Source organism: Peromyscus leucopus, chromosome 2 (assembly GCF_004664715.2).
Source record: "Peromyscus leucopus breed LL Stock chromosome 2, UCI_PerLeu_2.1, whole genome shotgun sequence".
Taxonomy (NCBI): domain Eukaryota; kingdom Metazoa; phylum Chordata; class Mammalia; order Rodentia; family Cricetidae; genus Peromyscus; species Peromyscus leucopus.
The window spans coordinates 111,270,174-111,297,647 of record NC_051064.1 but is presented as its reverse complement, the minus strand read 5'-3'; the positions used below and the strand labels follow the sequence as shown (position 1 = coordinate 111,297,647).

General features: G+C 47.9%; 1 protein-coding gene, 1 long non-coding RNA gene and 1 other non-coding gene across 4 annotated transcripts in view; 1 reads left to right on the top strand and 2 right to left on the bottom strand.

Moving 5' to 3' along the window:
• Positions 1–3,192: 3,192 nt before the first annotated feature.
• On the bottom strand, positions 3,193–6,139 carry LOC119087435. Its single transcript, XR_005090883.1, has 2 exons — positions 5,911–6,139; positions 3,193–3,329 (listed from the first exon to the last, which is right to left on the bottom strand). It is a non-coding gene; the product is annotated as an uncharacterized LOC119087435 (long non-coding RNA).
• The window catches only part of Zyg11a (zyg-11 family member A, cell cycle regulator), a 33,388-nt gene continuing 9,572 nt past the window's right edge, over positions 3,659–27,474 (top strand). The window contains exons 1-9 of one of the 2 annotated variants that reach the window (XM_028890364.2): positions 3,659–3,803; positions 9,534–9,699; positions 14,403–15,154; positions 19,640–19,780; positions 21,988–22,164; positions 24,206–24,270; positions 25,050–25,149; positions 25,234–25,287; positions 26,911–27,072. In XM_028890364.2, the coding sequence (XP_028746197.1) occupies positions 3,714–3,803; positions 9,534–9,699; positions 14,403–15,154; positions 19,640–19,780; positions 21,988–22,164; positions 24,206–24,270; positions 25,050–25,149; positions 25,234–25,287; positions 26,911–27,072 (1,707 nt within the window). In that variant the 5' untranslated portion in view covers positions 3,659–3,713. Of the gene's footprint in view, positions 3,804–9,533; positions 9,700–14,402; positions 15,155–19,639; positions 19,781–21,987; positions 22,165–24,205; positions 24,271–25,049; positions 25,150–25,233; positions 25,288–26,910; positions 27,073–27,474 lie in introns of those variants that run through there. The other variant, XM_037202789.1, reaches the window with a different exon arrangement.
• LOC114707742 lies at positions 20,885–20,947 on the bottom strand. The gene has a single exon (XR_003736701.1). It is a non-coding gene; the product is annotated as a small nucleolar RNA Z39 (small nucleolar RNA).

The window sequence follows — 27,474 nt, the reverse complement described above, 5'->3', positions numbered from 1 at the left end:
AGCTGTAAGGCATTTTCTTTATTTATTTAGGTTTTTTTTTTGAGACAGGGTTTCTCTGTGTAACACGGTGTTTTCTTAGTGATCAATGTGGGAGGGTCCTGCCCACTATGGGTGGTGCCATCCCAGGCCTGGTGGTCCTGGATTCTGTAAGAAAGCAGGTTGAGCAAGCCAGTAAACAGCACCCCTCCAGGTTCCTGCCCTGTTGATTTCCTGTCCTGATTTCCCTCGATAATGAACCATGCATGCTGTGGATCTGTAAGCCAAATAAACCCTTTCTTCCCCAAGTTTCTTTGGTCATGGCGTTTCATCACAGCAACAGTAACCCTAACCAGGACAAAAATAAAATAAAATACATTGGCAGGTACACCCGAGAAGCAGTTTCAGCGAGAGAGGAGCAGCTTTTCTATGGGACCGCGATACTATCTGATGACATCCTTCGCTGGGGTTGGCGGAAGCTAGTGGTCTGTTCGCAAATTCCAAAAGGTTTCTCTCCATTAGTCACAAGATGTTGCTTCAGACACAAGTGAGCAAGGAATGTCTGTTGCCAAGACCAAGAACTAGCACAAGATGAGGTAATAGCCTCTGGGCCTGCAACATTCTGATCTCTCCCAGCACTGAATTCCAATCAGCCCATCAGCCTCTGTAGACACAGCTTTTTCTCAGGAGTTATCGTTCACACAAGGACCAGCTCACTTGAGATCAGGTGTTGAGACTGAGAGCATTCCCACTCACGTCTTAGTTCTACACAAGCATGCACTCCTTCCCTTCCTAGGATGGAAATGAAAAGATTCTCATGGGGCTGGAGAGACAGCTCCGTGGTTAAAAGCACTTCATGCTCTTGCAGAGGATCAATCTTTGCAGAGGTTTGGTTCCTAGCACCCAAACGGCCATAACCACTTACAACTCCAGTTCCAGGGGCTTCCACACATCTCCTGACCCCTAAGGATTCCTGTATGCATGTGTTGATGTGAACCCAGAGCAGAAGCCATGTTGGCTTCACTTTGGAACAGGAGCCACACTGCTGTTAGGTCCCCACACTGCTGTTAGGTCTTCACACTGCTGTTAGGTCCCCACACGGCTGTTGTTAGGTCCCTACACTCTACAAGGCCAAGTTTCTATTTCTCGTTAGGAATAAGTTTGTTTCTTAGACTTGATGTGCCTTGCCAAACATGTTTTTGAACCTGCACTGAACCTGTGACCCCATGATGTATAACTGCCCCTTGCTTCCCCTTGCCTTGCAAAATGTTTTCAGGGCTCCTTTGATCTATACCTGTGCCCACCACCCCTGTGATGTATGACTCCATGTTGCATATTCTTGCTTTGTCATTGTATTTTTTTTTTTCTAACCGCCATTCACCTCACCCCTGCAAATGCCTTTGCAGCTTTTTTCTATTAGCCTTGTGGGCTTTTTCCCCATAAAAGGACCTTAAAAAAGTAGCCTGGGCTGATCTCTAAAACCCCAACTTAGTGAACCTTTAAGAGAGAGCCTGCTTTAATTGGTCAGTCAGGGTCAGGCACACACACATACAATATAATAAATAAATATTTAGAACTCTTTTTGTGAGATGGGGATGGTGGTACAGGTCTCTGGGAGTTCAAGGCCAGCTTGGTCTACCTAGTGAATTCCAGGAGAGCCAGGGCTACACAGAGATATCCTGCCTCAAAAAACAAACAAAAAAACCAAAAGAGAGATTTTTAGATTGTTACGTGTGTGTGTGTGTGTGTGTGTGTGTGTGTGTGTGTGTGTGTGTGTGTGTATTTTAAAACAGGTATCACTATGTGGCCCTAGGTAGCCCAGAACTCAGAGATCCACCTGCCTCTGCCTCCCTCTTAAGTGCTGGGATTAAAGGCGTGCGCCGCCACCTCCAGCTAACACCCCTACTTCTTGGCTCCTCTGATTTTCAGTTTCTCCCGGAGTCTGTTCTCATCTCCAGATCCCGCTGCTGCGGTGTGATGAGTGACTGAAACCTAGCGGCTATTCCCCTACATCCCAGCCAGCGGCGAGGGTAAATTTAGGGCCGGCGGTAGCTCAGCCACCTTATGACAAACAGAGGGCTGGGCCGTGCTGTGGGGGCAGGGGTAAGGGAGCAGACACAGGACTCAAGGGACATCAGCACATTCTTCGGTCTTTTAGAAGAAGTCGTTTGCAGGATGATCTCGATTTTACCTTCTGGTCTAGACGGTTCCCGCACAAACACTCAGTTCTACCTCTTTTGTTGTCGGGGTTATCAAAACTGGGAGGAGGGGAGAGCGCTGGAATTACAGGTGCTTGTCTCGGGGGAGGCGGGGTCCTGCCGTGTACTCTGGACTGGACTCCCAAACAGACCAGGCTGGCCTGGAACCCGTGTGGATTCTGCAGCTTCTGCCTGCGGAGGGCTGCGGCCGTGGGTCTGCACCTGGGTCCCAGCCAGTCCCACCCGTGTCCTCTCTGGGTTCTTCACCTCCGTGCAGGTAAACCGAGGACCTCGGGGATGGTACCGAATTCTCTTCCTTGTTTCATTTTTAGAAATACGGTTCAATTTAGAAATACGTGGTAGGGTGTTAAGCTCACCCTGCACCCTGGGAGGTAGCAGAATCCATTCAAGGCTTCGGCTGAATAAGAAAAAAGGCTGTGGGGGGCAAGTATTTCCTGGTCATTTGTTCTTGAAAAGTAATTTTAACATTTGAATTCCTGTATCTATAAGGGGTCTGGAAGGTGCCTGACCTTGGATAGTGTTTTACAGACGTTATCTTGTGCTGTCTTGACTTGATCACCTGATTTTACTGTTGAGGAAATTAAGCTTCGGACACCTCCAACAATCCAAGGGATCTCTCTCTCTCTCTCTCTCTCTCTCTCTCTCTCTCTCTCTCTCTCTCTCTCTCTCTCTCCCTCTCTCCTCGGCAGGGATCCCGGAAATAATATATGTACATTAAATAAGAAGGTCTTAACGTAGCGGAGGCTAACTTCAAACTACTTTTTGGAGGATGACCTTGAACCTCTGACCCTCCCGGCTCCACTTCAATGCTTGTGTAAAGATCCGTGCTGGGCCGGGCAGCGGTGGCGCTTGCCTTTTATGGGGAGGCGGGGGTAGGCGCATCTCTGTGAGTTCGGGCTGTCACACAGCGAGACTGTCTTGAAAAAAACAAGACAAAACAAAAACAAACAAACAAACAAAAAACACTAAAATAAATAAAAACAAAGGTCTGTGCTGCTTCGTTTTTGAAATTTTATCGTACGCGCGTGTCCGGTGTACGGGGTCGGTTATCCCTTCCACCTTCGTGTGGGTTCCGGAGATGGAACTCAGCTCGCCCGGCCTTGCTTTCCCTCGCTGATCCAGGTCATGCAGCCCCTAGGAATATTTTGTACAATTCACATCTAGGCGTGGACACGTGACTGGTGTCTTACTTCCAGGGGCAAGGCCTTCACAGTTCTGCACCCACCCCCCCCAAAAAAAACATTAAAACTTCAAGAAGGGCGGCGGCGGCGGCGGCACACTCCTTTAATCTCAGCACTCAGCCGACGGAGGCAGGTGGATTGCTAAATTCAAGGCTAGCCTGGTCTACAGAGTGAGTTCCAGTTCCTGGCCCTGCGGCCGGGGGCGGGGTCGCGGCGGGCGGGCTGGAGGGAGGGCTGGAGGGAGGGCGAGCGCTTCAGACGCCCTGCGCCCACCCCTGCTCTCCGCGAGTGCGCCGTGGCGCGACGCCGGCGGCGGGGCTCGCGCGAGCCGGGCGCCATGGTCCACTTCTTGCACCCGTTGCTGTGGCCGCGGGTCCTGGTCCTGCCCGACGCCCAGGAGGACGCGCGGGGCCGCGACGTGGTGCAGGTGAGTCGGGGCCGCCTCCTCCCGGCGGGCGGCCACGGTTCCGGAGCTCGCGAGCAGGCCCGCCGGGCTCCGTGGACGCCGCGCGAGCTCCGTGGGCCGGGCTCCGTGGACGCCGCCCGGGAAGGCGCAGGAATGCGAGCCGCTTCCACACGGAGTGCCCGCGGCGCGCCCCGTGGGTCTCCTCAGACCCCCCCAGCTCCTCTCCTCAGACCCCCCAGCTCCTCTCCTCAGACCCCCCCCCCTGTGGGTCTCCTCAGCCTGCTCCCCTCAGACCCCCCACCCAGCCAACCCCTTCAGTCCTTTTCCTTAGCTCCTCCACCCTCTCCTCAGCCCCTTCAGCCCTTCTCAGGCCCACAGCCCCCCTCCTCAGCCGCCCTCTCCTCAGCCCCTCTCCTCAGCTCCCCCTCCTCAGCCGCCCTCTCCTCAGCCCCTCTCCTCAGCTCCCCCTCCTCAGCCGCCCTCTCCTCAGCTCCCCCTCCTCAGCCGCCCTCTCCTCAGCCCCTCTCCTCAGCTCCCCTCCTCAGCCGCCCTCTCCTCAGCTCCCCCTCCTCAGCTCCCCCTCCTCAGCTCCCCTCCTCAGCTCCTCTCCTCAGCCCCTCTCCTCAGCCCCTCTCCTCAGCTCCCCCTCCTCAGCTCCACCTCCCCAGCTCTCTCCTCAGCTCCCCTCCTCAGCTCCCCTCCTCAGCTCCCCTCTCCTCAGCTCCCCCTCCTCAGCCCCCTCTCCTCAGCCCCTCTCCTCAGCTCCCCCTCCTCAGCTCCCCTCCTCAGCCCCTCTCCTCAGCTCCCCCTCCTCAGCTCCACCTCCCCAGCTCTCTCCTCAGCTCCCCCTCCTCAGCTCCCTCTCCTCAGCTCCCCCTCTCCTCAGCTCCCCCTCCTCAGCCCCCCTCTCCTCAGCCCCTCTCCTCAGCTCCCCCTCCTCAGCCCCTCTCCTCAGCTCCCCCTCCTCAGCCCCTCTCCTCAGCTCCTCCTCCTCATCTCCACCTCCCCAGCTCTCTCCTCAGCTCCCCTCCTCAGCTCCCCTCTCCTCAGCTCCCCTCCTCAGCCCCCTCTCCTCAGCCCCTCTCCTCAGCCCCCCTCCTCAGCTCCCTCTCCTCAGCCCCCCTCCTCAGCTCCCCCTCCTCAGCTCCCCCTCCTCAGCCCCTCTCCTCAGCTCCCCCTCCTCAGCCCCTGTCCTCAGCTCCCCCTCTCCTCAGCTCCTCTCCTCAGCTCCCCCTCCTCAGCCCCTCTCCTCAGCCCCTCTCCTCAGCTCCCCCTCCTCAGCTCCCCCTCCTCAGCCCCTCTCCTCAGCTCCCCTCCTCAGCCCCTCTCCTCAGCCCCTCTCCTCAGCTCCCCTCCTCAGCCCCCCTCTCCTCAGTTGCCCTCTCCTCAGCTCCTCTCCTCAGCCCCCTCCTCAGCCCCTCTCCTCAGCTCCCCTCCTCAGCTCCCCCTCCTCAGCTCCCTCTCCTCAGCTCCCCTCCTCAGCCCCTCTCCTCAGCCCCTCTCCTCAGCTCCCCTCCTCAGCCCCCCTCTCCTCAGTTGCCCTCTCCTCAGCCCCTCTCCTCAGCTCCCCCTCCTCAGCCCCTCTCCTCAGCTCCCCCTCCTCAGCTCCCCCTCCTCAGCCCCTCTCCTCAGCTCCCTCTCCTCAGCCCCTCTCCTCAGCTCCCTCTCCTCAGTTGCCCTCTCCTCAGCTCCTCTCCTCAGCCCCCCTCCTCAGCCCCTCTCCTCAGCTCCCCTCCTCAGCTCCCCTCCTCAGCCCCTCTCCTCAGCCCCTCTCCTCAGCTCCCTCTCCTCAGCCCCTCTCCTCAGCTCCCCCTCCTCAGCCCCTCTCCTCAGCCCCTCTCCTCAGCTCCCTCTCCTCAGCCCCTCTCCTCAGCTCCCCCTCCTCAGCTCCCCCTCCTCAGCCCCTCTCCTCAGCCCCTCTCCTCAGCCCCTCTCCTCAGCCCCTCTCCTCAGCTCCCTCTCCTCAGCCCCTCTCCTCAGCTCCCCTCTCCTCAGCTCCCTCTCCTCAGCTCCCTCTCCTCAGCTCCCCCTCCTCAGCTCCCCCTCCTCAGCCCCTCTCCTCAGCCCCCCCAGTCCCCTCAGCACCTCCAGCCCCTCTCCTCAGCTGCCCACCCACCCGCTCCATTACCCGTGTAGAGAAGGTGGAAATTGGAGTCCTGAGGTCGAGTGCGCTGACCTTGTGAGCTCAGGGAGCCCGGGGAATGGGAACTTGGGCGGTGGCGCGGTTGTTATCCCCGAGGGGAGGAGGTTGTTATCCCCGGAGGGGAGGAAGCAGTCTGGTTGAGGTGGTGGTTCTGGTTGGTTGGTTTGTTTGTTTTTGGATGTTAGGGTGAACCTCTAGGCCTCCCTTGGTAGTCTGCTTTTCCTGTGTATCCCAGACTGGCTTCAGACTCAGTTCTACCTCACTCTCCTGAGCCGTGGGATTGCAGTCGCCTGCCGACATGGCCAGTTCTTTCCATTTTTTCCCCTTGACCTCACAGAGATCCTCGAGCCTCTGTTGGGTTTAAACGCTTGTAGCTCAGCCCTCTGGTTTTAAAGGTTCATGTAAAAATTGAGCTGTATTTGCAAATACATAAAACGGACTTTTGTATATCAATTTTGTATTCTCCCGCCTGTCAGAAGTTACTTGTTTTCTCCATTTTTTAAAAACTTTGTGCATGTATGCGGAGATCAGAAGACAGCTTGTTGGTAATAGGCTCTCTCCTTGCACTGTGTGGAATTTGGGGGTCAAGCTCAGGTGTTAGGTACCTTTGCTGACCCATCTTTCTGGGCCCCCACTTTATTTTGAAGTATGGGTATGGGGCTGGTGAGGTGGCTCAGCGGTTACTCGGGTTGGGTTCCCAGCTCCCGTGTGCACATGAGTGCAGGAGCCCTCAGCCCAGGAGACTAGGTCGATTCTCCATCTAGAGTTGCGGGCAGATATGGGTGCTGGGAACTGGGAACTGAACCGTGGTCCTCTGGAAGAGCGGTGTGCCCTCTTAAGCTCGGAGCCATCTCTTAGCCCCTCTTTTTACTTTTTTTAGTAATAAGATCCTACCCTAGATCAGGCTGGTCTGGAACTCACTAAGTAGTAGTTCATGCTGGCCTTGCATTCCCAACAATCCTCCTGTCTCATACAGCTGCTAGAATTACAGGTTTGTGTCATAACATCCTGCTTGGGGTGTGTGTGTGTGTGTGTGTGTGTGTGTGTGTGTGTGTGTGTTGCCAGGTCCTCAGCACTAGGGTTACAATTACAAGCAAATGACAAATGACACTGGACCCAGCTTCTTTTTGCTTGGCATTTGGGGATTGAATGCCTTGCCTTTGTGCTTGCTAGGCAAGCGTTTTACCAACTGGGCAATCTCAACACTCTAAGGTTTTAGCTCATATGCATATCTATTTCTTTGGGTGTTCTAGAGCTCTTTGTATGCCTCCATATGTATAAAAGGGTTAATTCATGGGTGGTGGTGGCAGTCAAGAGGCAGAGCCAGCCTGGTCTACACAGAGCAAGTTCCAGGACAGCCAGGGCTACACAGAGAAACCCTGTCTTGAAAAACAAATAAATAAAAACAAACAAAAGAGGAAGATGATATTCCCAGGACTTAAACAGATTGATGACTTTGGTAACATCTATCAAGGAATTTATTCTCTGTTCAATTTATTAAATTTATTAGAATGAGATCTTCATATAGTTTTAAATTATCATTTTTTAAAAAAAATATTTATTTTTGTTTTTTTGAGACAGGGTTTCTTTATGTGTAGCTGTGTAGACCAGGCTGGCCTCGAACTCACAGAGATCCGCCTGCCTCTGCCTCCCGAGTGCTGGGATTAAAGGCGTGCGCCACCACCGCCCGGCTGACATTGAATTTGAGGCCTGTCTATAATACAGGAGACCTTACCAAAAACAACAAAAACCTAGGAAATAGGTAGATGTACCTCATTTCCAACACTTGGGATGCTGAGGCTATTGGGACTTCAAGTTGGAGGTCAGACTGGATTACTGGAGAGACCCTATTAATAAGTAAGTAAATAAAATCACCTGGCTTTGAACTGATCCTCCTGTCTCTACCCACTGCTTCCCCTTACCTCCACAGTGCTGGGTTCACAGGTGTGTGCTGCCATACCTACCAATTGAAAAAATCATCTTTTGAGAAAAAGAAATAATTATTATTATTATTATTATTGAGGAAGGCTCTCGCTATATGTACCTGGTTGGCCTGGAACTCACTATGAAGACCAGTGCCGCAAGCCACAGGAAAACGTAATGGAATTCAACTACTATCACAAAAGCTACTGCTTGGAAAAGTTAAGGACTTTTCTGAAGGTCAAGCCATGGCTGAAGGAGTCTTGTTGAGCCAGGTGGTGGTGGCACACGCCTTTAATCCCAGCACTCGGGAGGCAGAGGCAGGCAGATCTCTGAGTTCGAGGCCAGCCTGGACTACAGAGTGAGTTCCAGGAAAGGTGCAAAGCTACACAGAGAAACCCTGTCTCGAAAAACCACCCACCCACACCCACCCCCCACCCCCCACCCACACAACTCGGTGATATTTTAGCTTTTGTATATATTTTGTGTGTGTATATATATATATATATATATATATATATATATATTAGCTGGTTCCTACAGTGATTTTCTTGTAATGCTATGTGTGCTTCCAAAAACTCCTAACAGTGTATTTATCTAAAATGCCTATCAAGCATCCAAGGCCAAAGGAAACAATTAGGGTGAGACCCTCCTTTCCTATAAAACCTTACTAATAGAACCCTAACTTCTTAACTCCTCTTTTGTCACTCCTATTTTGGGTTGTAAAAGAAAGCCCGGTGGTTACTGCCTGAGGAAAATTCTTACCTGCCTTTATGACCCCGTAAGAATTCAAGCCTAGTGACCTTGCTGGGCCAGAGGATTGCTATTGCTTGGGTTTATAACTGGATTTCTGGGAGACTTGGGGGGAACGAAGAGAATAAGGAGATGGAGAGGAGGAGAGAGGAAAAGAGAGAATGGAAGAACTAGCTGGGTAAGAACTGGAGAGGAACTGACTAGATGGTAGGAACTAGATTGAAGGGCTAAAAGAGAGAACTAGAGGAACGAGATGGAAGATGAGGAAGAGCCATTTGGGGAAGAACAGGATGAGGAAGAACAAGATAAGAAAGAAGGAGATGGGAGAGGAGCTGATATGGGAAGGAACTAGATGGATGAGAACCTAGATGGGGCAGAACTAAGATGAGAGAATTAAGTTAGAACTTAGAGGACAGCAGGTGACTGTAGAGAGAAATCAGGCAAGAAAGGAGCCAGGCATGAGAGCAGAACAGAAGCTGTGGAGAGAGAGAACTGACTCAGAAGAATAAAGTGTATGGACTAAAGATTTTTGTTTAAATAGATTCATTTTCTATCCTCAAAGATTAATTATCAGCTGGTTGTAGATTCTTCCCGGACCCTGGGAGGGACCCTCGTAGTCCTCGTTAGACCAGGCTGGCCATGAACTCAGATCTGCCCACCTCTGCCTCCCAAGTGCTAGGATTAAAGATGTGCACTATCATGCCTGGCTGGTTGGTTGGTTGTTGATTCATTTAGTATTGCTGTAGGTGGTGTGTGGAAGGCTAAGAACTGCTTGTGGAATTGGATCTTCTCCGGGATCAAACTCAGGTCGTCGGGCTTGGCAGCGAGCGAGCACCTTTACCTGCTGAGCCCTCTTCCTGGGAATGACCGCTTTTTGTTGAATGATTGCAGATGCATTCTGACGATTTTTTCTTTTTCCTCTTCTGCTTACTTAGGAGGAAGCATCACCCTACTCTTTGGTCAACATCTGCCTAGATATCTTGATTGCTAACTTAGAGCAATGGTGTTCTAAAAGACCTGATGGAACAATGTGCCTTCCAGAGCATTGGCGTTTCCCTCACGAAATAGCTGATCAGTTCCTTGAGAGGATGGCTTGGCAAGGTACTAAACATTCTCTATCATGTAGTCTTTTTTTTTTTTTTTTTTTTTTTTTTTTTTTCGAGACAGGGTTTCTCTGTGTAGCTTTGGTGCCTGTCCTGGAACTCACCTGGTAGACCAGGCTGGCCTCGAACTCACAGAGATCCACTTGGCTCTTCCTCCCGAGTGCAGGGATTAAAGGCATGTGCCACCACCGCCCAGCCTAGTGTAGTCTTAAAATGCTTACTTCTTCTTCTTTTTTTTTTTTTTTTTTTTTGACTCACTGAGTTTACTTAAGGAAACTTACAGAGTCATTGGCGAGGGGTTATTTACAGGAGCACAGGCCCACCTTACCAGTAGTTATACTATTGAAGACAACCCTCCACCCCCGAGTGCACAGCGACCTTTAATTACATTTATATTTATATCCTCATGGAGGATGGACCCTTGTGACTCCCTTCCCCCCTGACAGAATGCTGACTAGCTCAGTCTTGTGCTGATACAGCCAATGAGGAAACAAGATTGCAGTGACCGTGTTACGGAGGAAGAAAGTGTTCCATGACACTCCCATTCTTTCCTTTCCGCTCCTCTGCAATTTCCATGAGCCTTGGAATGGGTAATAGAGAACACCCATTTAGGGCTCAGTCAGTGTGTGTGGTGTGGTGTGTTGTGTTATGTGTGTGTGTGGTGTGTGGTGTGTTGTGTGTGTGTGTGTGGTGTGGTGAGTTATGCACATGTGTGTATGGGTGCCCGTGTGTACACATGCAGAGATTAGGTGATCTGCCCTAACCATTTTCCCCCTTAGCTCCTTGAGACACAGTCTCTTACCAAGTCTGGAGCTAGGCTGGCAGCCAGCAAGCCCTAGCAGCCCCCATCTCCACACCTACACAGCTCTGGGTAATAGACATGTGTGGTCGCACTGGGCTTTTCACTTGAGTGCTGCGGACTTTTTGATTTGGGGGTTTTCATGTCTGCATAGCATGTGCTCATACCTGTCAGGCCGTTCCCCAACTCCAGCAGTCAGTCCTCCTTAGCAGCTAAGCAGTAATAAGCTGACGGCAGCACTGGTCTATGACGTACGAGTGTCTAGAAGGTAGTTTCACAGGCGGCTCATGTCCAGTTAGCAAAACAACAGCGGGACCTTCCCTCCTAAGGCCTCTGCCTCCCTGGCCACAGGCTTTTGACCAAGTTTACAGTACCCAGAGATGAATTCCCTCTTGCGGGGTGGACCTCAACTCCAGCTGAAGAACAGTTGGTTGTTTCTATGACAGACTTGCCACGATTCACCAGCAGCCGAGTCGTGCCTGGCACCCCAGTAGTGAGTGTAGTATACTTACATAGTTGACAGCTAAGTTAAGAATTGACAGTGCTCCTCTAACAGCCTCCTTAGCATCTTTAGCACTATATCAGGCCTGACCAGCAAGGGAGGAAGCTTTCAACTCAGCTCCAGCTCGAGTACTCGATGAGTTATACAGTCAAAGTGTGTGGTGTCTTCAGCAGTGGGGTCTTCGTTACCCTCTAAATCTAGAGGGCATTCAGGAACAGGGACAATAGCCTGTATTATTTTGAGAGCCTCAGGAACCTCAGTACTTTATTATTTGAAAAATACCTTTATGTATAGTTCTTACTTTATCTCAGTCTTTACGGGGTAATCTAAGCTTTCTAAACTGTTATTGCTGCTAGCGTCGTAGATAAAGAAAACAAAACCATTGTCATTTATTCACCGTTCTGTTATACGCTCGTCCTTTATTCTCTACATTATGGGCATGAGTCTTTAAAGTTTCTTTGGGGCTGAAGTTGTAGCTCAGTGGTGGAGAATTTGTCTAGGGAGCCGCAGGACACGAAAAAGAGCCCAGACTTGATGGCACATGCCTGTGAATCCAGCACATGAGAACAGGAGGCCGGAGGGTCAGACTATTCAGTGGTCTTCAGCTCACAATGAGCCTGAGGCTAGTCTGGGCTCTAGGACATTCTGATGGGGGAGAAACAACAACCAAGGAGAGAAACAACAACCAAGGAGAGACCAGCAAGGCAGCTCAGTGTGGGGGCTGGAGAGATGGCTCAGCGGTTAAGATCACTGACTGCTCTTCCAGAGGACCTGGGTTCAATTCCCAGCAACCACATGGCAGCTCACTGTCTGTAACTCCAGTTCCAGGGGACCCTCAGACAGACATACATGCAGGCAAAACACCAATGCACATAAAATAAAAATAAATAAATTATTTTAAAAAAAGGCTCAGTGTAAGGGCAGTGAGTGTAAGGGCAGTCTAGCCCTGGGACCTACAGGGTGGAAGGAGAGAACTTGGAGGAGTTGATTTTCTCCACCATGTGGTTCTACTGTCAAACTCAGGTGGTCAGACTACACAGCAAGCTCCTTTATCTACTGACCCTTCTCACTGGCCCTTTAAAAACATTAGGCGGGCGCTTGGTGGCGCACACCTTTAATTACAGCACTTGGGAGGCAGAGGCAGGCAGATCTCTGTGAGGCCAGCCTGATCTACAAAGAGAACTCCAGGACAGCCAAGACTGTTACACAGAGAAACCCTGTCTTGAAAAAACAAACAAACAAACAATTTAGAGACCCCTGTGCCTCAAGGCATGCACCACCACACAAACCTTTTCTTTTAAAAAGGATTTTTTTAATGTATCTGAGTGTTTTTCCTGCATGTACATATGTATATCACATGTGTGCCTGGTGCTCAAGAAGGCCAGCTAAGGGCCCTAATCCCTGCAGCTGGAGTTACAGGTGGTTTTGAGCTGCCGTGTGGGTGCCGGGAACTGAACCTAGGGAGTCTGCAAGAGCAGCAAGTGCCCTCTCTCCAGCTTTTATTTCACTTTTTTTTTTTTTTTTTGAGATAAGGTCTCATCCCTTGAACTCTAGCATGCAATCAATCCTTGCCTCTTGAGTAGTTGAGACTACAGCCCGCATCACCACACCCGCCCAAATGTGGGTCTTTTAGAGAGGGTTGACGATCCCTCATTTGATGTGCTTAGGGTCTGTAATGTTTTGGATTTGGGAATACAGTTGGACACCTTTAATCTGAAATGCTCCAAAATACAGAACTTTTTAAGTGTCGTGTTGTTATGTCCAGATTTTGGGGACCCCCAAAAGACCACCATGGAGACTGAATCCCATATGTAAAAGCAAAGGGCCTTTATTTTCAAGCTCAGAGCTTGGTCTCTGTTTGACACAGGGGTGAGAGCAGAGCCCAGAGCCCAGGCAGGGTGAGGTTTTTTATTATGTCAGAGGTTGGGGTGAGGGGATTTCCAGGGTTTAAGACCCTGATTGACTGACATTTGTCTAAGGTATAGGGAATGTTTTGAATGTCAGGTATTTCCTCTTAGATACAGGCCACATTGGGTGGGGTCAGCTTATGACTTTTCTTAGGTCCAAGTGTTGCCTGCCAGAAGCTGTGTCTGAGCCTCTAAGCCTGCCATGGCAGCTGTGTGGTCAAGCTGTTTTGCCCCCCCTCCCCCCCGCCCCAATTGTTGGCATTCTTTTTTTTTTTTATGTGCATGGGTGTTGGGTCCCCGGAACTAGAGTTACAGACAGTTATGAGCTGCCATGTGGGTGCTGGGAATTGAACTTGGGTTCTCTGGAAGAGCATCCAGTGCTCTTAACCACTGAGCCATCTCTCCAGCCCCCATCTTATTGGCATTCCCCCTCCCCCCCGACAGGGTTTCTCTGTGTAGTTTTGGTGCCTGTCCTGGATCTTGTTCTGTAGACCTGGCTGGCCTCGAACTCACAGAGATCCGCCTGGCTCTGCCTCCTGAGTGCTGGGATTAAAGGCGTGCGCCACCACCGCCTGGCTTACCAGTCCCAGTTTTATCAGTCATATGTTGCTACTACGAACACAGGTATTTTAATTTTCTACCGGGGTGCCCTCCTACATTGCGTTCCTTGGGGCCACAGGTGTCTGGTCTGCCCATTGCTTAGCCGGGAATCTCATATGGAGACAGTGCTTTGTAAATCTTTGCTAAATGGAGTCCAGTACAGCCTGTTTGTTTTACTGATGAAGACAACAAGGTCTTCCAGGGTTGCAGGGATGGCTCAGCAGTTAAGAGCACTAGTTGCTCTTGCAGAGGATCCAGGTTTCACTTCTAGTACCCACATGGTGGTTCACAACTATCTGTAACATCAGTTCTGGGGGACCGGATGCCCTCTTTTGACCTCTGTGGGCAGCAGGCACACACACGATGCACATAGACACATGAGGGCAAAACACTCATACACATAAAATAAATCCATCTAAAAATATTTTAAAAGAAAAAAATGGGGATAAGTGGCTCATTAAGTCATTCTGTATTTTGATTTCAAGGGATCATAACAGAAAAAGCCAGGTATAGTGGCACACGCCTTTAATCCCAGCACCAGGGAGCCAGAGGCAGGCAGAGCTCTGTGTTTGAGGCCATCCTGGTCTGCAGAGCTAGTTCCAGGACAGCCAGAGCTATGTGGTGAGACCACAAAGTTGACATAGATCAGCCTGAGCTCCAAAGTACGAGCTTCCGTCAGTTGGCCTTGGGCAGGTTAAACTCTTAGTTTCCTCATCTATCTAGCAGCACTACTAGTTCCCCTGCAGGGTTAGTGTGAAAACTAAAGGGGGTCATCTTCGTGACGAGTTCAGAACAGTGTCTGGCAGCATCTGTCCTCATTCCCTGTCACCCCGCAGCCCGGAAAGCCATGCGCTTTGGTTGTCAGTGTCTGTTTGGTTCTGCTCTTCTTCCAGGCAAGCTGACAGACAGCACAGCAAGCATTTTCCAGGGCAAGCGCACAAACCTGAAGCGGGTCCGTATCCAGAGGTCCAGGCTCTCCGCAGCAGCCTTCACAAAAGCCTTCTGCCATCACAAGCTTCTCGAAGTGGACGCCACCTCAGTGGACTCCGAGCTTCCAGCCGCAGACATCATCCACGCTCTCCAGAGCAGTGCCTGGATCCAGAACAACCTGCAGTGCCTTCTGTTAGACTCAACTAGTGTCCCTCGGAACTCAAGGCTACTGGCCTTGGGTCGGTTCACTGGCATTCGCACTTTAAACGTAGCCAACGTGTCCTTTTGGAACGAAGACCTAGCGATCGTTTCCCAGTTACCACACCTGGAAAGCCTGGATATCTCCAATACTCTGGTCACTGATATCTCTGCACTCCTCGCCTGTAAGGACCGGCTCAGGTCTCTCACGATGCACTATCTGAAGTGCCTGACCATGGCCAACCGACAAATTCTTGCCATCTTCAGACAGCTGAAACGCCTGCTTCACCTTGATATTTCTGATCACAGGCAGCTCAGGTCAGACCTGGCTTGTCTTCTGTTACAGCAGGAGGACATCCTGCCCAGCCTTGTGTCCCTGGATATTTCCGGGGGCATCGACATCACTGATGAAGCCGTAGAATCCTTTCTACAACAGCGGCCTGAGATTCAATTTGTGGGGCTCTTGTCCACTGATGCTGGTTATTCTGATTTCTTTGTGGCAAAGCAAGGCTTGAAGGTTTGTTCTAACATACATTTTTGTTTTATTTGTTCAGAACATTATATGTTCTTATACATTAGAATCTATATTAGGTGTGGGTTACTTATATAGAGCCCTAAATAGTTTTTATTCTATTTTTTGTTGTTTTGTGTAGAGACAGGGTCTCTCAACATGGCCCTGGCTGTCCTGGAATTTACTATGTAGTCCAGGCCAGCCTTCAACTCACAGAAATGCACCTGCCTCTGCCTCCCAAGTGCTGTGATTAAAGGTGTGTGCCACCATGACCAGAGTTCCTTAACAGTTTGTAACTATCCTGGTCTAGCAAGTTGTGGGGCTGTAACGTTAAGATACAATTCCAAAGAGACTGAGGCCATGGCTCAGTAAGTAAAGTGCTTTCTGGGTAAGTATGAGGACCTGAGTTGTCAACATGCCTGTTTTAAAATGGGGAGGAGTGGGCGTGGCAATGTTTGTGGTGTCTGCCCTGGGGGCAGAGGTCGGCTGATCCCAAGAGCACATTGGCCAGCCAATGTTAGTGAGGAAGAATCTTCCCATGAATGCCTGTGGCCTCCACAACTGCTCACAGGGGTGAGCACACCTGCATGCATAGGTGCATACATGTGCCACAACCCCCAACACATACAGTTTCAGCCTCCGTGTCCAGTTTGATGATGATAGCTACAGCCATCATCATCTTTTTCTTTTCCCATGCAAAATCTATTTCTGGTTTTCCCCCCTTGGTCTCTCATTTCACAGATGAGGAAAGGGAAGTCTCCACAGTTGTGGAACTATTAAATGATAGAGCTGGAACTCAGACCCAAGTATCTGTGACTCCAAAACTTGCGTTCTTTCCTCTACCAAGAGCTGACTCTAGCTGCTGATGGGGCTGGTCAATATGGCTAGCACCATTTTTGGCCAAGGAATGACTAAAGAACAATTTCTTAAAAAAAAAAATATTTATTATGTATACAGAAGAGGGCACCAGATCTCATTACAGATGGTTGTGAGCCACCACGTGGGTGCTGGGAATTGAACTCAGGACCTCTGGAAGAGCAGTCGGTGCCATCTGACTGAGCCATCTCTCCAGCTCCCTTTTTTTAAAAAAGATTTATTTATTCATGTACTTTATGAATATGGGTGTTTTGTCTGTATGTACATTTTCACACCAGAAGAGGGCATTGGATCTCATGGGACTACAGTTATAAATCGATGTAAGCCACCATGTGGATTACTGGGACTTGAACTCAGGACGTGTGGAAGAGTAGACAGTGCTCTTAACCCGCTGAGCCACCCCTCTAGCCCCAATTTCTCTAATTTTTAAAAGACTTTTTATTTTATGTATATGATTGTTTTACTTGCGTGTGTGTATGTAGTGCTTGTAGATTCCAGAAAAGAATTAGAGTTCCGATAATTGTGAGCCACCAAGTGGGTGCTGGGAATTGAACTGAGGTTCTCTGGAAGAATAGCTAGTGCTATCTTTTGTTGTTGTTTTTTGTTTGAGATGGGGTTTCTTTGTGTAGCCCTGGGTGTCCTGGAACTCTGTAGATCAGGCTGGCCATGAACTCAGAGGTCTGCCTGCCTTTCCTTCCCATGTGTTGGGATTAAAGGCATGCACCACCACGGCTGGATTCAGCTAATGCTCTTAGTTACTGATCTGTCTTCCCAGACTCCTGAAAAATAATTTTTTAAAGAGCACTTAGGGAGGCTGTGAGTTCAAGACCAGTCTGATCTACAGAGTTTCAAGAAAACCAAGGCTATAGAGAGAAGCCAGGCAGAAGTGGCGCAGGCCTTTAATCCCAGCACTCAGGAAGCAGAGACAGGCGGTTCTCTGTGAGTTCAACTCCAGCCTGGTCTACAGAGTGAGATCAGGACAGCTAGAGCTACAAAGAGAAACTCTCTCTTGAAAAACACAAAACAAGGAGGGAGAGAGAGAGAGACATGCAGACATGGCAGCTGTCTAACTGCACAGATCCCCAAATGCTAGGGTTACAAGTGCAAACTATCACACCCAGCCCCCTCCGCCCAAAAAATTCTGAAGGAGTGATGTATCTTAGTGGTCATTCTAGCATGTAGAAGGCCCCAGGTTTGATTCTATGAATGAAAAAAAATGTTTAGACCATTGCTTGAATAAATATGTATAGCTTTTTATGTTGTTACCTTAAAAAAATCATATATTTAAATAAATAAAGTCAGGTTGTTTTTTTTTTTTTAATACTGGGTATAGTGGCAAATGCCTTTAATCCTAGCATGAAGCAGAAGCAGTTAGATGAAAAAAAAAGAAAAAAAGAAACTGAAAAAAAATCTTTATTTGCTGATGATTTCTTTTGAGACAGGGTCTCACTATGATCTCCAGTCCAACTCACAGAGATCTGTCTCTACCTACTAAGTGTTTGGATTAAAGGTGTGTGCTAAAACATCTGGCTATTTGTGTGTGTGTGTGTGTGTGTGTGTGTGTGTGTGTGTGTGTGTGTGTTTATACCCAGTGTATGTATGTGCACTGCATTGTGTGTGTGTGTGTATACCCAGTGTATGTATGTGCACTGCATTGTGTGTATATGGGTGTGTGTATGTGTGTGTACCCAGTGTATGTATGTGCACTGCAGTGTGTGTGTATACCCAGTGTATGTATGTGCACTTCAGTGTGTGTGTGTGTGTGTGTGTGTGTGTGTGTGTGTGTGTGTGTGTATGTACCTGGTGTATGTATGTGTACTGCATTCATGCAGTGCACATGGAGGCAGCTATGGACCACCACACAGGCACAGCCTGGGTCTTTTGCAAGAGCATCAAGTACTCTTAACCACTGACCTGTAAACAGCCAGAGTTGAGTGTACTTTTTTTGGTATTAGATGAACATACTCTATTTCTGTTTTGAAAATCACTGTTTTAGATATATTCTTTTTTGATTTTTCAAGACAAGGTTTCTCTGTGTCATTTTGGTGCCTGTTCTGGATCTTGCTCTGTAGACCAGGCTGGCCTCAAACTCACAGAGATCTACCTGGGATCTACCCGAGTTCTGGGATTAAAGGCGTGCACCACCACTGCCCGGTTAAATATATTCTTTTTCGGTGGGGGAGCAGGGAAAGGTAGCTGTCTGGTCACTGGGACTCCGATAGGTAGGGCCTAGGGGCTAGAGACCTGATCTGTCGGTCTGGAGATGGGAGCTTACCTGTTTTCAGTCAGTGAAGTGTATACTTACGATTCTGGTGATCTGGTTTGGTGGCTGGGCGGCGCCTTCTTTTCTGTTCTCAAGTCATGTTTTGCTCATTCATCGACTCCTCAGCTGATCCTGTTTCCTCAGACTGCAAACTGTAGGATTCTGAATCCTCTCCCAGATGGATTTCAGCTGAGCAGGGTAGTCTCACCAACACCTCCCAAGTTGCTGGGTTTCGCAAGATCAGCAGCTGGGCCCTGGGTTGGCCTCAGAGTGTTCAGATCCGTTCTAGTCTCGTCCCACTGAGATGGCTCCTTCCCCGGGTGTTGGGATTAAAGGCGTCCCTGATCCAAGCTCTTGATAAAGAACTTGTTTTCACTAACTCCTCAGCAGGTAATAGCTCAGTTTCTGGTCTTTATTACAACTGCATCTCGGCCGCCTCCACCTGCCTGCCTCTGCGGCCTAAATATATTCTTATGTATTTCATGGTTTTATTTATTTATCTTTATTTTTTAATTTATTCATATGGGGGGTGCCCGTGTGACTGCAAGTGTGGGACCCAGAAGAGGTTGTTGGATCCCCTATAGCTGGAGGTACGGGCAGGTACTACTGTGCGTGCTGGGGACTGAACTCTGGTTCTATGTAAAAATGGTTTGACTTTCTAACCTCCGACCATCCTTTCAGTCTGGATCTTTTTTAATTTTGTTTTTTGTTTTATGGGCCATTTAAAAATTCTTTATATTGGGTCTATGTAACATGATTTCCTAAAGGTCTTATTATAAATAACCCAGAGCCAGATATTGGTAAACACTGAAAGATCAGAGAGACAAAGGAACAAGCCACTAGAGAAACTTCTCACCACTACCGAATCCTCAGGCCAAATGGAAGCCTAGATAGATTCCCATCTCCACGAATCCTCTGACTGAACACCTCCAAGTCCTTAGCCAAAAGCTCTCTAGTTCCTGTCTCCTCACGCCTTATATACCTTTCTCCATTCAGCCATTTTACTTCCTTCCTAGTGCTGAGATTAAAGGTGTGTGTGCTTCCCAAATACTGGGAGCAAAGGCATGAGATCTCAAGTGCTGGGATTAAAGGTGCTACAGGTGCAGGGAGAAGTACATGACTTCAACACTAGCACCAGCTTCCTTTGTCATGGTACCGAGCTGCACATTTCACTCCTTGGATAGATCTGTAAGATGGAAGTTGAGGAGGAACACAGGTTCTATTAGAATCAGGACTAAATGGGAGCAACTTTACTACCTGGAGTATCTGAACACCTGCTGTGCTTTTGAAGCTGGCGGAACCCAAGTGCGAGTGTGAGGAGGTGAAGCCTGCTGTGACTCCATGTTTTTCAGGTTGCTGGAGGAGCCAACATGAGTCAGATTTCTGAAGCCCTGAGCCAGTACAGGAACAGGCCGTGTTTTGTGAAGGAAGCGCTCTACAGGCTCTTCACAGAGACGCTTTCCCTGAGTGCCATCCTGCCTGCCATTCTAAAGGTACCTCAGAAAGAAGACTGACTTCATCACCCCTTTCTTGGTCAGTTGAAAGTTGTTTACTAGCAGGCCTGGTGGAGCACCCCTTTAATTCCAGCATTCTAGAGGAGAATGAAGACAGATCAGTGTGAGTTCCAGGCCAGCTACTGCTACATAGTGAGAAGACCTTGTCTCCTAAAACAGTGTTTGGTCAACAGTACAGGAAGACAGTAGTAGCATCGTATTATCTTTTTAAAATGTAAAATAGGAGTTATGGATCTGTTTGTAGGAATTGAATTCACTCTGCTCTAGACATTTCCTATGCATTTATTTATTTGTTTAGTCTTCAAACGCTAATATTTGATTTTCTTCATTCTTTATCTTTTGTGAGTCTCATCTATCCCAGGTTAGGCTTAAACTTCATGTTGCTGAGGATGATCTTGAACCACTGAACCTCCACATCTACCTCCTAGGTGCTAGGATTGCAGGCACGTGCCGTTAAATGCCCGCTTTATGTAGTGCAGGGACACTGAACGCACCTCATGTGTGCTTGGAAGCATGTACCGCTAAGCTGCACCCCAGCTCCAACGCTGATTTTTTTTTTTGGTTGGTTGGTTTTTTCGAGACAGGGTTTCTCTGTGTAGCCTTGCGCCTTTCCTGGAGCTCACTTGGTAGCCCAGGCTGGCCTCGAACTCACAGAGATCCGCCTGGCTCTGCCTCCCAAGTGCTAGGATTAAAGGCGTGCGCCACCACCGCCCGGCCGATTTTCTGATTCTCTTTTGACCGAGGACTAGGACATGTTTACAGGTGTGTTTGCATGCCTGGTTTATGCCATGCTGCGCATTGAACCCAGTAGTCTGTGCGTGCTAGACAAGTGTCCTACTAACTGAGCTGTATTACTTGTCCTAAAGTCAGATTTTCTGAAGGAAAGCAAGAACAGAACAAAATGAAATGAATTGTTGCCTGGAGTAGTGATACATACCCTGTGACTCCAGTACTCAGGAGGGAAAGGTGGGAGGATCAGAAGTTCAAGGTCATCGTTGACTATATATAGTGAGGCCAGCTTGGGATACATTATAGCTGACTTTTGGCTTAGGAAATGATAAACTCATTTACTTTTACTTTTTATATATCAGAAAACATTTACACTATCATGAGTTTATCCATACTAATTTGCTTCATCACATGTAAAACTCACTTTTAAAATTTAATTTTACAAAACATGCAGGCACAACACTCATAAAGTAATTCTAAAGAAACAAAATCTAAGTCACACTCCTTGTTTTGCATTTGTGCTCTGGGTTTTCCTCCGCTTACACTGCCTTTCCAGTGTTATGTTTTCTACTTTCAAATTTCTTCCTTCTCCCTTGGTAACTCATCCCATCCTTTTGTCCATCCATCTGGTGGTTTTTGTTTTTCCTTCCTGCTTTTTTTTGTTTCCATTCCTGCCTCTGTATCCTGTCTGGGTTCTAGAGCCTGTCTGACGTGCTTTGTCTGTGGAGGCTTCCAATGCATGGCCTCCCAGCTGCCGCATTTATACCTCCCCTGAGTGCTTTTTTTTTTTTTTTTTTTTTTAAATATTATGTATACAGTGTTCTGCCTGCATACATGCAGAACACCAGAAGAGGGCGCCAGATCTCATCACAGATGGTTGTGAGCCACTATGTGGGTGCTGGGAATTGAACTCAGGACCTCTGGAAGAGCAGCCAGTGCTCTCAACCTCTGAGCCATCTCGCCAGCCCCTCCTTGGTGCTCTTTTTCAGTTTCATGTCTGGTATCCCCTAGTGTGAATGCTGAGGATTTATGCTAAGGCATATTCACTGGGAGAACATGTCTGAATACTAGCTCTTAGAAGGCAGAGGCAGGAAGATTGCTGAGTTTGATCAGCCGACCTCCACAATGAGACCCCGTCTCAAAATATCCCCCAAAGGGCATACTCTGACTGATATTTGTGTCTCTTGCAATGCTCGTCACAGTAGCTCGGGTGATGCTCGGGAAATAATCATACAATTCCTGGCACAGATGAAGAGATTCAGGTCCAGAGCCACCCAGATAGTTATTTGGATTTGAAGCCATTGCTGCAATTCCTCGGTGTCCTACAGAATAAATTCTAAGAATAGGAAAAGTGTGTTATTAACCCAGTGAGCAAATACTCGCACCAACAGAAATAGACTGGAGACAGAACCAGAGTCTTTAATGGTGACCGTCCCTCTGAAATCGCTCCTCTTCAGCTCGTGGCTATAGGAATGAGGAATCACCCCCAGGATCTGCCAGTGCAGTTCACCGCCAGTGCTTGTGTCCTCAACCTCACCCGCCAGGGCCTGGCCAGGGGCATGCCCATCCGTCTGCTGTCGGAGGTCACCTGCCTGCTCTTCAGAGCAATGAAAAATTTCCCCTACTACCAACAGGTAAGTTCAATTAAATTGTTGACTGACATTGAACCTTAGAGCAGATAGAGGGAAGATCTGTATTACTGAATTGCAGTTTTTATTCTTTTATAGATAAAATAGGACTTAATGTTATAGGAAAAAGTAAGAAATATGAATAAGCAATGAAGCTAAAACCATTTACTCAGAAAGCTGAGCGTGGTAGTGTATGTCTTTAATCCCAGTACTCAGAGGCAGAGGCAGGCAGATCTCTGAGTTTGAGGCCAGCCTGGTCTATGAGCGAGTTCCAGGACAGCCAGGGCTACACAGAGAAACCCTGTTTCAAAATACCAAAAATATAAAAATAAAAAAGCATTTATTAAGAAACATCTGCTAACATTGTCAGGCCAGGTGTGATGGTTCTCACCTATAATCCTAGCACTTGGGAGGCAGAGCAAGTAGGATCAGAAGTTCAGGTTATTCTCTGCTGCTACATACAGTTCAAAGTCCAACAGGGCTACATGAGATCCCATCTCAAACAAACAGAAACCTGAGGGAAGAAAAGAAAGTTGAGTTGGACCAACAAGATAAAAGTTAGCACTTAGCAGGTCAAAGTGCAACCTTAAGACCTGAGTTTGATCCTTGAGACTCATGATGGAAGGAAAAAAACCACCTCCTGTAAGTTGCTTTCTAATCTCTGCGCGCGCGCACACACACACACACACACACAGTTTTGTTTTTTTTTTGGGGGGGGGGGTTGCCAAGTCCCAGCAGTCCGACAGCCCATTTATAAAATAAACACATAGACACTTATATTATTTAAAAACTGTATGGCCGTGGCAGGCTTCTTGCTAACTGTTCTTATATCTTAAATTAACCCCTTTTTATAAATCTATATCTTGCCACGTGGCTCGTGGCTTACCGGCATCTTTACATGTTGTTTGTCATGGTGGCGGCTGGCAGTGTCTCTCTGCCTCAGCCTTTCACTTTTCAGAATTCTCTCTTTTGTTTGTCCCGCCTATACTTTTTGTCTGGCTACTGGCCAATCAGCATTTTATTTATACAGAGCAATATCCACAGCAGTGCCTTAATTTGAAATCATAAAAAGATGGAATGACCCAAGTGTTTCAACAACAGATGAATAGATACTCAAATGTGATGTTTGTTTAGATGCTCAAATGTGATGTTTGTTTAAGTGGGTTCTGTCTAACAAGAAAGAGGTGAGGTACTGGTACATGAAACATAAAAACATGAGTCAAGCAAAACATGCTAAAAGAGTGAGTGACATGATTTCATTTAAATCTTTATTGCGGTGGTGGTTATTCAGCAACGTAAATTTGTCTAATTGAAATGCACGATAGCTCTCAGGATGAAGGCACCTCCACCCTGGTAACCCAAGTTTGATCTCCAGGACCCACATGATACAAGAAGAGAGCTGGTTACTTCAGGTTGTCCTCAGACCTCTACATGTGTGCTATGATGTGCACACCAAATATACATACCTACACACACACAGACACACACAAAACTAATATAACTTTAAAAAAAATGGGAGTTGGGACTGGAGAGATGGCTCAGTGGTTAAGAGCACTGGCTGCTCTTCCAGAGGACCAGGATTCAATTCCCAGCACCCACATGGCAGATCACAACTGTCTGTAACTCCAATTCCAAGAGATCCAACACCCTCATACAGACAGACATACATGCAGGCAAAACACCAGTGCACATGAAATAAAAATAAATAAAAAAAGATGTATTTTAAAAAATGGGAGTTGGTCTTTTTTGTTTTTTTCAAGACAGGGTTTCTCTGTGTAGTTTTGGTGCCTGTCCTGGATCTAGCTCTGTAGACCAGGCTGGCCTGGAACTCACAGAGATCTACCTTGTTCTGCCTCCTGAGGGCTGGGATTAAAGGCATATGCTACCACTGCCTGGTTTAAGAGTACAATTCAGTCTTATTCCAATTGTAGGAGTGAATTAAAATCATGGAGAGGCGGACTACATAACAGTTCCTTTGTCACACCAGCCACATGTCTTAACCTGCTCTGCATTTGCTTATGAGTATTTGTCCTTTCTTCCCCAAAAGTTACAGAAGAATTGCCTTCTTTCCTTAACCAGTTCCAGGATTCTTATGGATGTCCCGTTTGACAGGCAAGTACTGATAAGCATCGGATTGAGGCCAGCAGAGCTTAGTTACTAACATTCTTACTGGAATGGACTTCTCTTGGGCTCTCTCTGAAAGGTTCTGATTTTCATTGCTAAGGCTTTAAAAGTTGACATTTTTACTTTTGTTTTAAAATTTTTCCTTAGCATATATCATACACAGTACTGGATTTCATTGTGGTATTTTCATACCTGTGTATAATGTGTTGATTTTTTTTAAAGATTTATTTATTATGTATACAATACCAGATCTCATTATTGATGGTTGTGGGCCACCATGTGGTTGCTGGGAATTGAACTCAGGACCTCTGGAAGAACAGCCAGTGCTCTTAACCTCTGAGCCATCTCTCCAGCCCTAATGTGTTGATCTTATTCATCCCCAAATACTCTCTTGTTCCCATCTACTCTGAGTTCTTTCTTCTTTCCAACTAGTCACTCTTCTTTCTACTTTTCATGTCTTTATTTGTATGAACAGTTAGCTTAATTAGGGCTGATTACAGGGAAATGGGTGAGCATTTACTTACAGGCAGAGGCACGGGCAGCTTACCAGAGGGTGCACCACTGAAGAGAACATCCCTCCCTCTGCTGTAAGCCACTAGCTGGATGGACTCTAAGGGAGGGGAGGGGCAGAACCTCAGGAGCGCTCTGCTCTCAGCCTTTAACTGTGTACAGAATTTTTGGAAGGAGAATAAAGGATTTATTTTCACTTGTTATTTATAACTGTAAACTTTATGCACCTGTGAGAAAAATAATATTCTGCTTTTCAGGCTTGATGCTGCCAAGCTTGTTATGAGGTGGCTGTGCAGACGCGAGAACCCCAAGATGCAAACAATGGCAGTGAGCATCACCTCCTTCATAGCCCTGAAGGTAGGCATCCGTCAGCCGCCATTTCCCCCTTCCTAGGCTCGGGAGAATGTGGGCATTTCACTCGGGTCTTCTGTTTGCTTCCAGCTCTCACCCGAGGAGACTGAACAGCTTCAGGAAGAGCTCATCATGGCAGTCAAGGTGAGCTGGTGAGCTGAGGTGATCACCACTCCTACCCCACCATGCTGGGCTTTGAACCCAGGGCCTTGTGCGTGCTAGGCAAATGCTCTACTGCTGACCTATATCCTTGGTCCGTAATACCCTTAAGAAAAACGGAAGAAAGTTTTGAATGAAGCTTTTGTTATTTATTTTTTCAATGACTTCTTTTTTAATGTGTATGGATTTTTTTTTTTTTATTGTTGGGTTTTTTTGAGATAGGGTTTCTCTGTGTAACAGCTCTGGCTGTCCTGGAACTCATTCTGTAACCCAGGCTGGCCTACGTACACTGCAACTCATGTATACTCATGAATACACACACTCACACAGTAAATAAAAATGTAATTAAAAAAATATATTAATGGCTTAAAAATACCAAGCTGGGCAGTGGTGGCGCACGCCTTTAATCCCAGCACTCAGGAGGCAGAGCCAGGCGGATTTCTGTGAGCTCAAGGCCAGCCTGGGCTACCGAGTGAGTTCCAGGAAAGGCACAAAGCTACACAGAGAAACCCTGTCTGAAAAACAAAAAACAAAGCCGGGCGTTGGTGGCGCATGCCTTTAATCCCAGCACTCGGGAGGCAGAGGCAGGCGGATCTCTGTGAGTTCGAGGCCAGCCTGGGCTACCAAGTGAGCTCCAGGAAAGGCGCAAAGCTACACAGAGAAACCCTGTCTCGAAAAACAAAAAAAAAAAAAAAGAAAAAAGAAAAAAAACCACCTGCCTTGGAGAACCCAGGCCTGGCACTAGAGATCTTTGTATGTGGAGGTTGTGTACCTGTTTACAGTGGGCCAGCTGAGGAAGTTGGGTGTTGAGACAGGGTCTCCCCCTGGGCTAGCAGCTAGCAAACCCTGGTGGTCTTCTCTCTACCACCCAAAGCACTGGGATGATGGGTGTACGTGACGTGACACCAGGCCAGTTTTTTCTTTTCTTTGAGACAGGGTTTCTCTGTGTAGTTCTGGCTGTCCTGGAACTCACTCTGTAGCCCAGGCTGGCCTCGACTCAGAGATCTGCCTGCCTCTGCCCCTCCAAGTGCTGGAATTAAAGGTGTGCGCCACCACAACCCTTCTCAGGCCAACTTTTTCCATGGATGCTAAGAAGTGTTTTTTGTTTGTTTTTCTTTTGAGACAGGGTCTCACTCAGTAGCTTTGGCAGACCTGGAACTTGATGTATAGATCAGGCTAGCCTCAAACTCATTGATCTACCTGCCTTTGCTGGGATCAAAGTCATATGCCTCCATGCTTAAGAAGTACTCTTACTGAGGTAGCCAAGCATGCTGGTATAGGCATTTAATCCAGCACTGGGAAGCAGAAGCAGGGTGTTCTTTGTGAGTTCAAGGCCATCCTGGTCTACATAGTGAGTTTCAGGGCAGCCAGGGCTACCAAGTGAGACCCTGTCTCAAAACAAAAACAAGATTTATTTTTTTGTATGTGTGGCACAGGTGTTTGTAGCCAGGCTGGGGCTGGACTGAAGGGCTTCATGCATGCTACAAATACTCTATCAACCCAGCCATATCCCTAGCCCCCACTTTTAGGAATCCTCTTCCCTTTTATATATATATATACAGGAGTGAGTTGGTCATGAGGTCATTTAACTCTCTCTTTGGTTTTTAGGAACTTGTAACAATAGTCAGACAAAAGACGGCTGAGAATTTAGATGATGTCACCTTCTTGTTTACTCTGAAAGCACTTTGGAATCTTACAGATGAGTGTCCATCGGCCTGCAAGTACTTTATTGAGAATAAAGGATTGGCAGTTATCATCCAAGTCTTAGAGGTGGGAAGGTGGGACTGTGTGGTGGTATTGTGTTCCCCGAATATTGTGCATGCTAATAAACTTATCTGGGGTCAGAGAACAGAACAGCCACAATATTAAACATAGAGGATAGATAGGCAGTGGTAGCACATGCCTTTAATCCTAGCATTCCAGAAGCAGAGATCTACCTGGATCTCTGTGTGTTCAAGGATACAGCCAAGCATGGTGACTCACACCTTTAATCCCAGGGAGTGATGGCAGAAAGCAGAAAGGTTCTATAAGGCGTGAGTTCCAGAAACTAGAAGCTTTTATTTATGTGGTTAAGCTTTCAGGCTTTGGAGCAGTAGTTCAGCTGAGATTCATTCTGGATGAGGACTCAGAGGTTTCCAGTCTGAGAAAACAGGATCAGCTGAGGAAATAGGA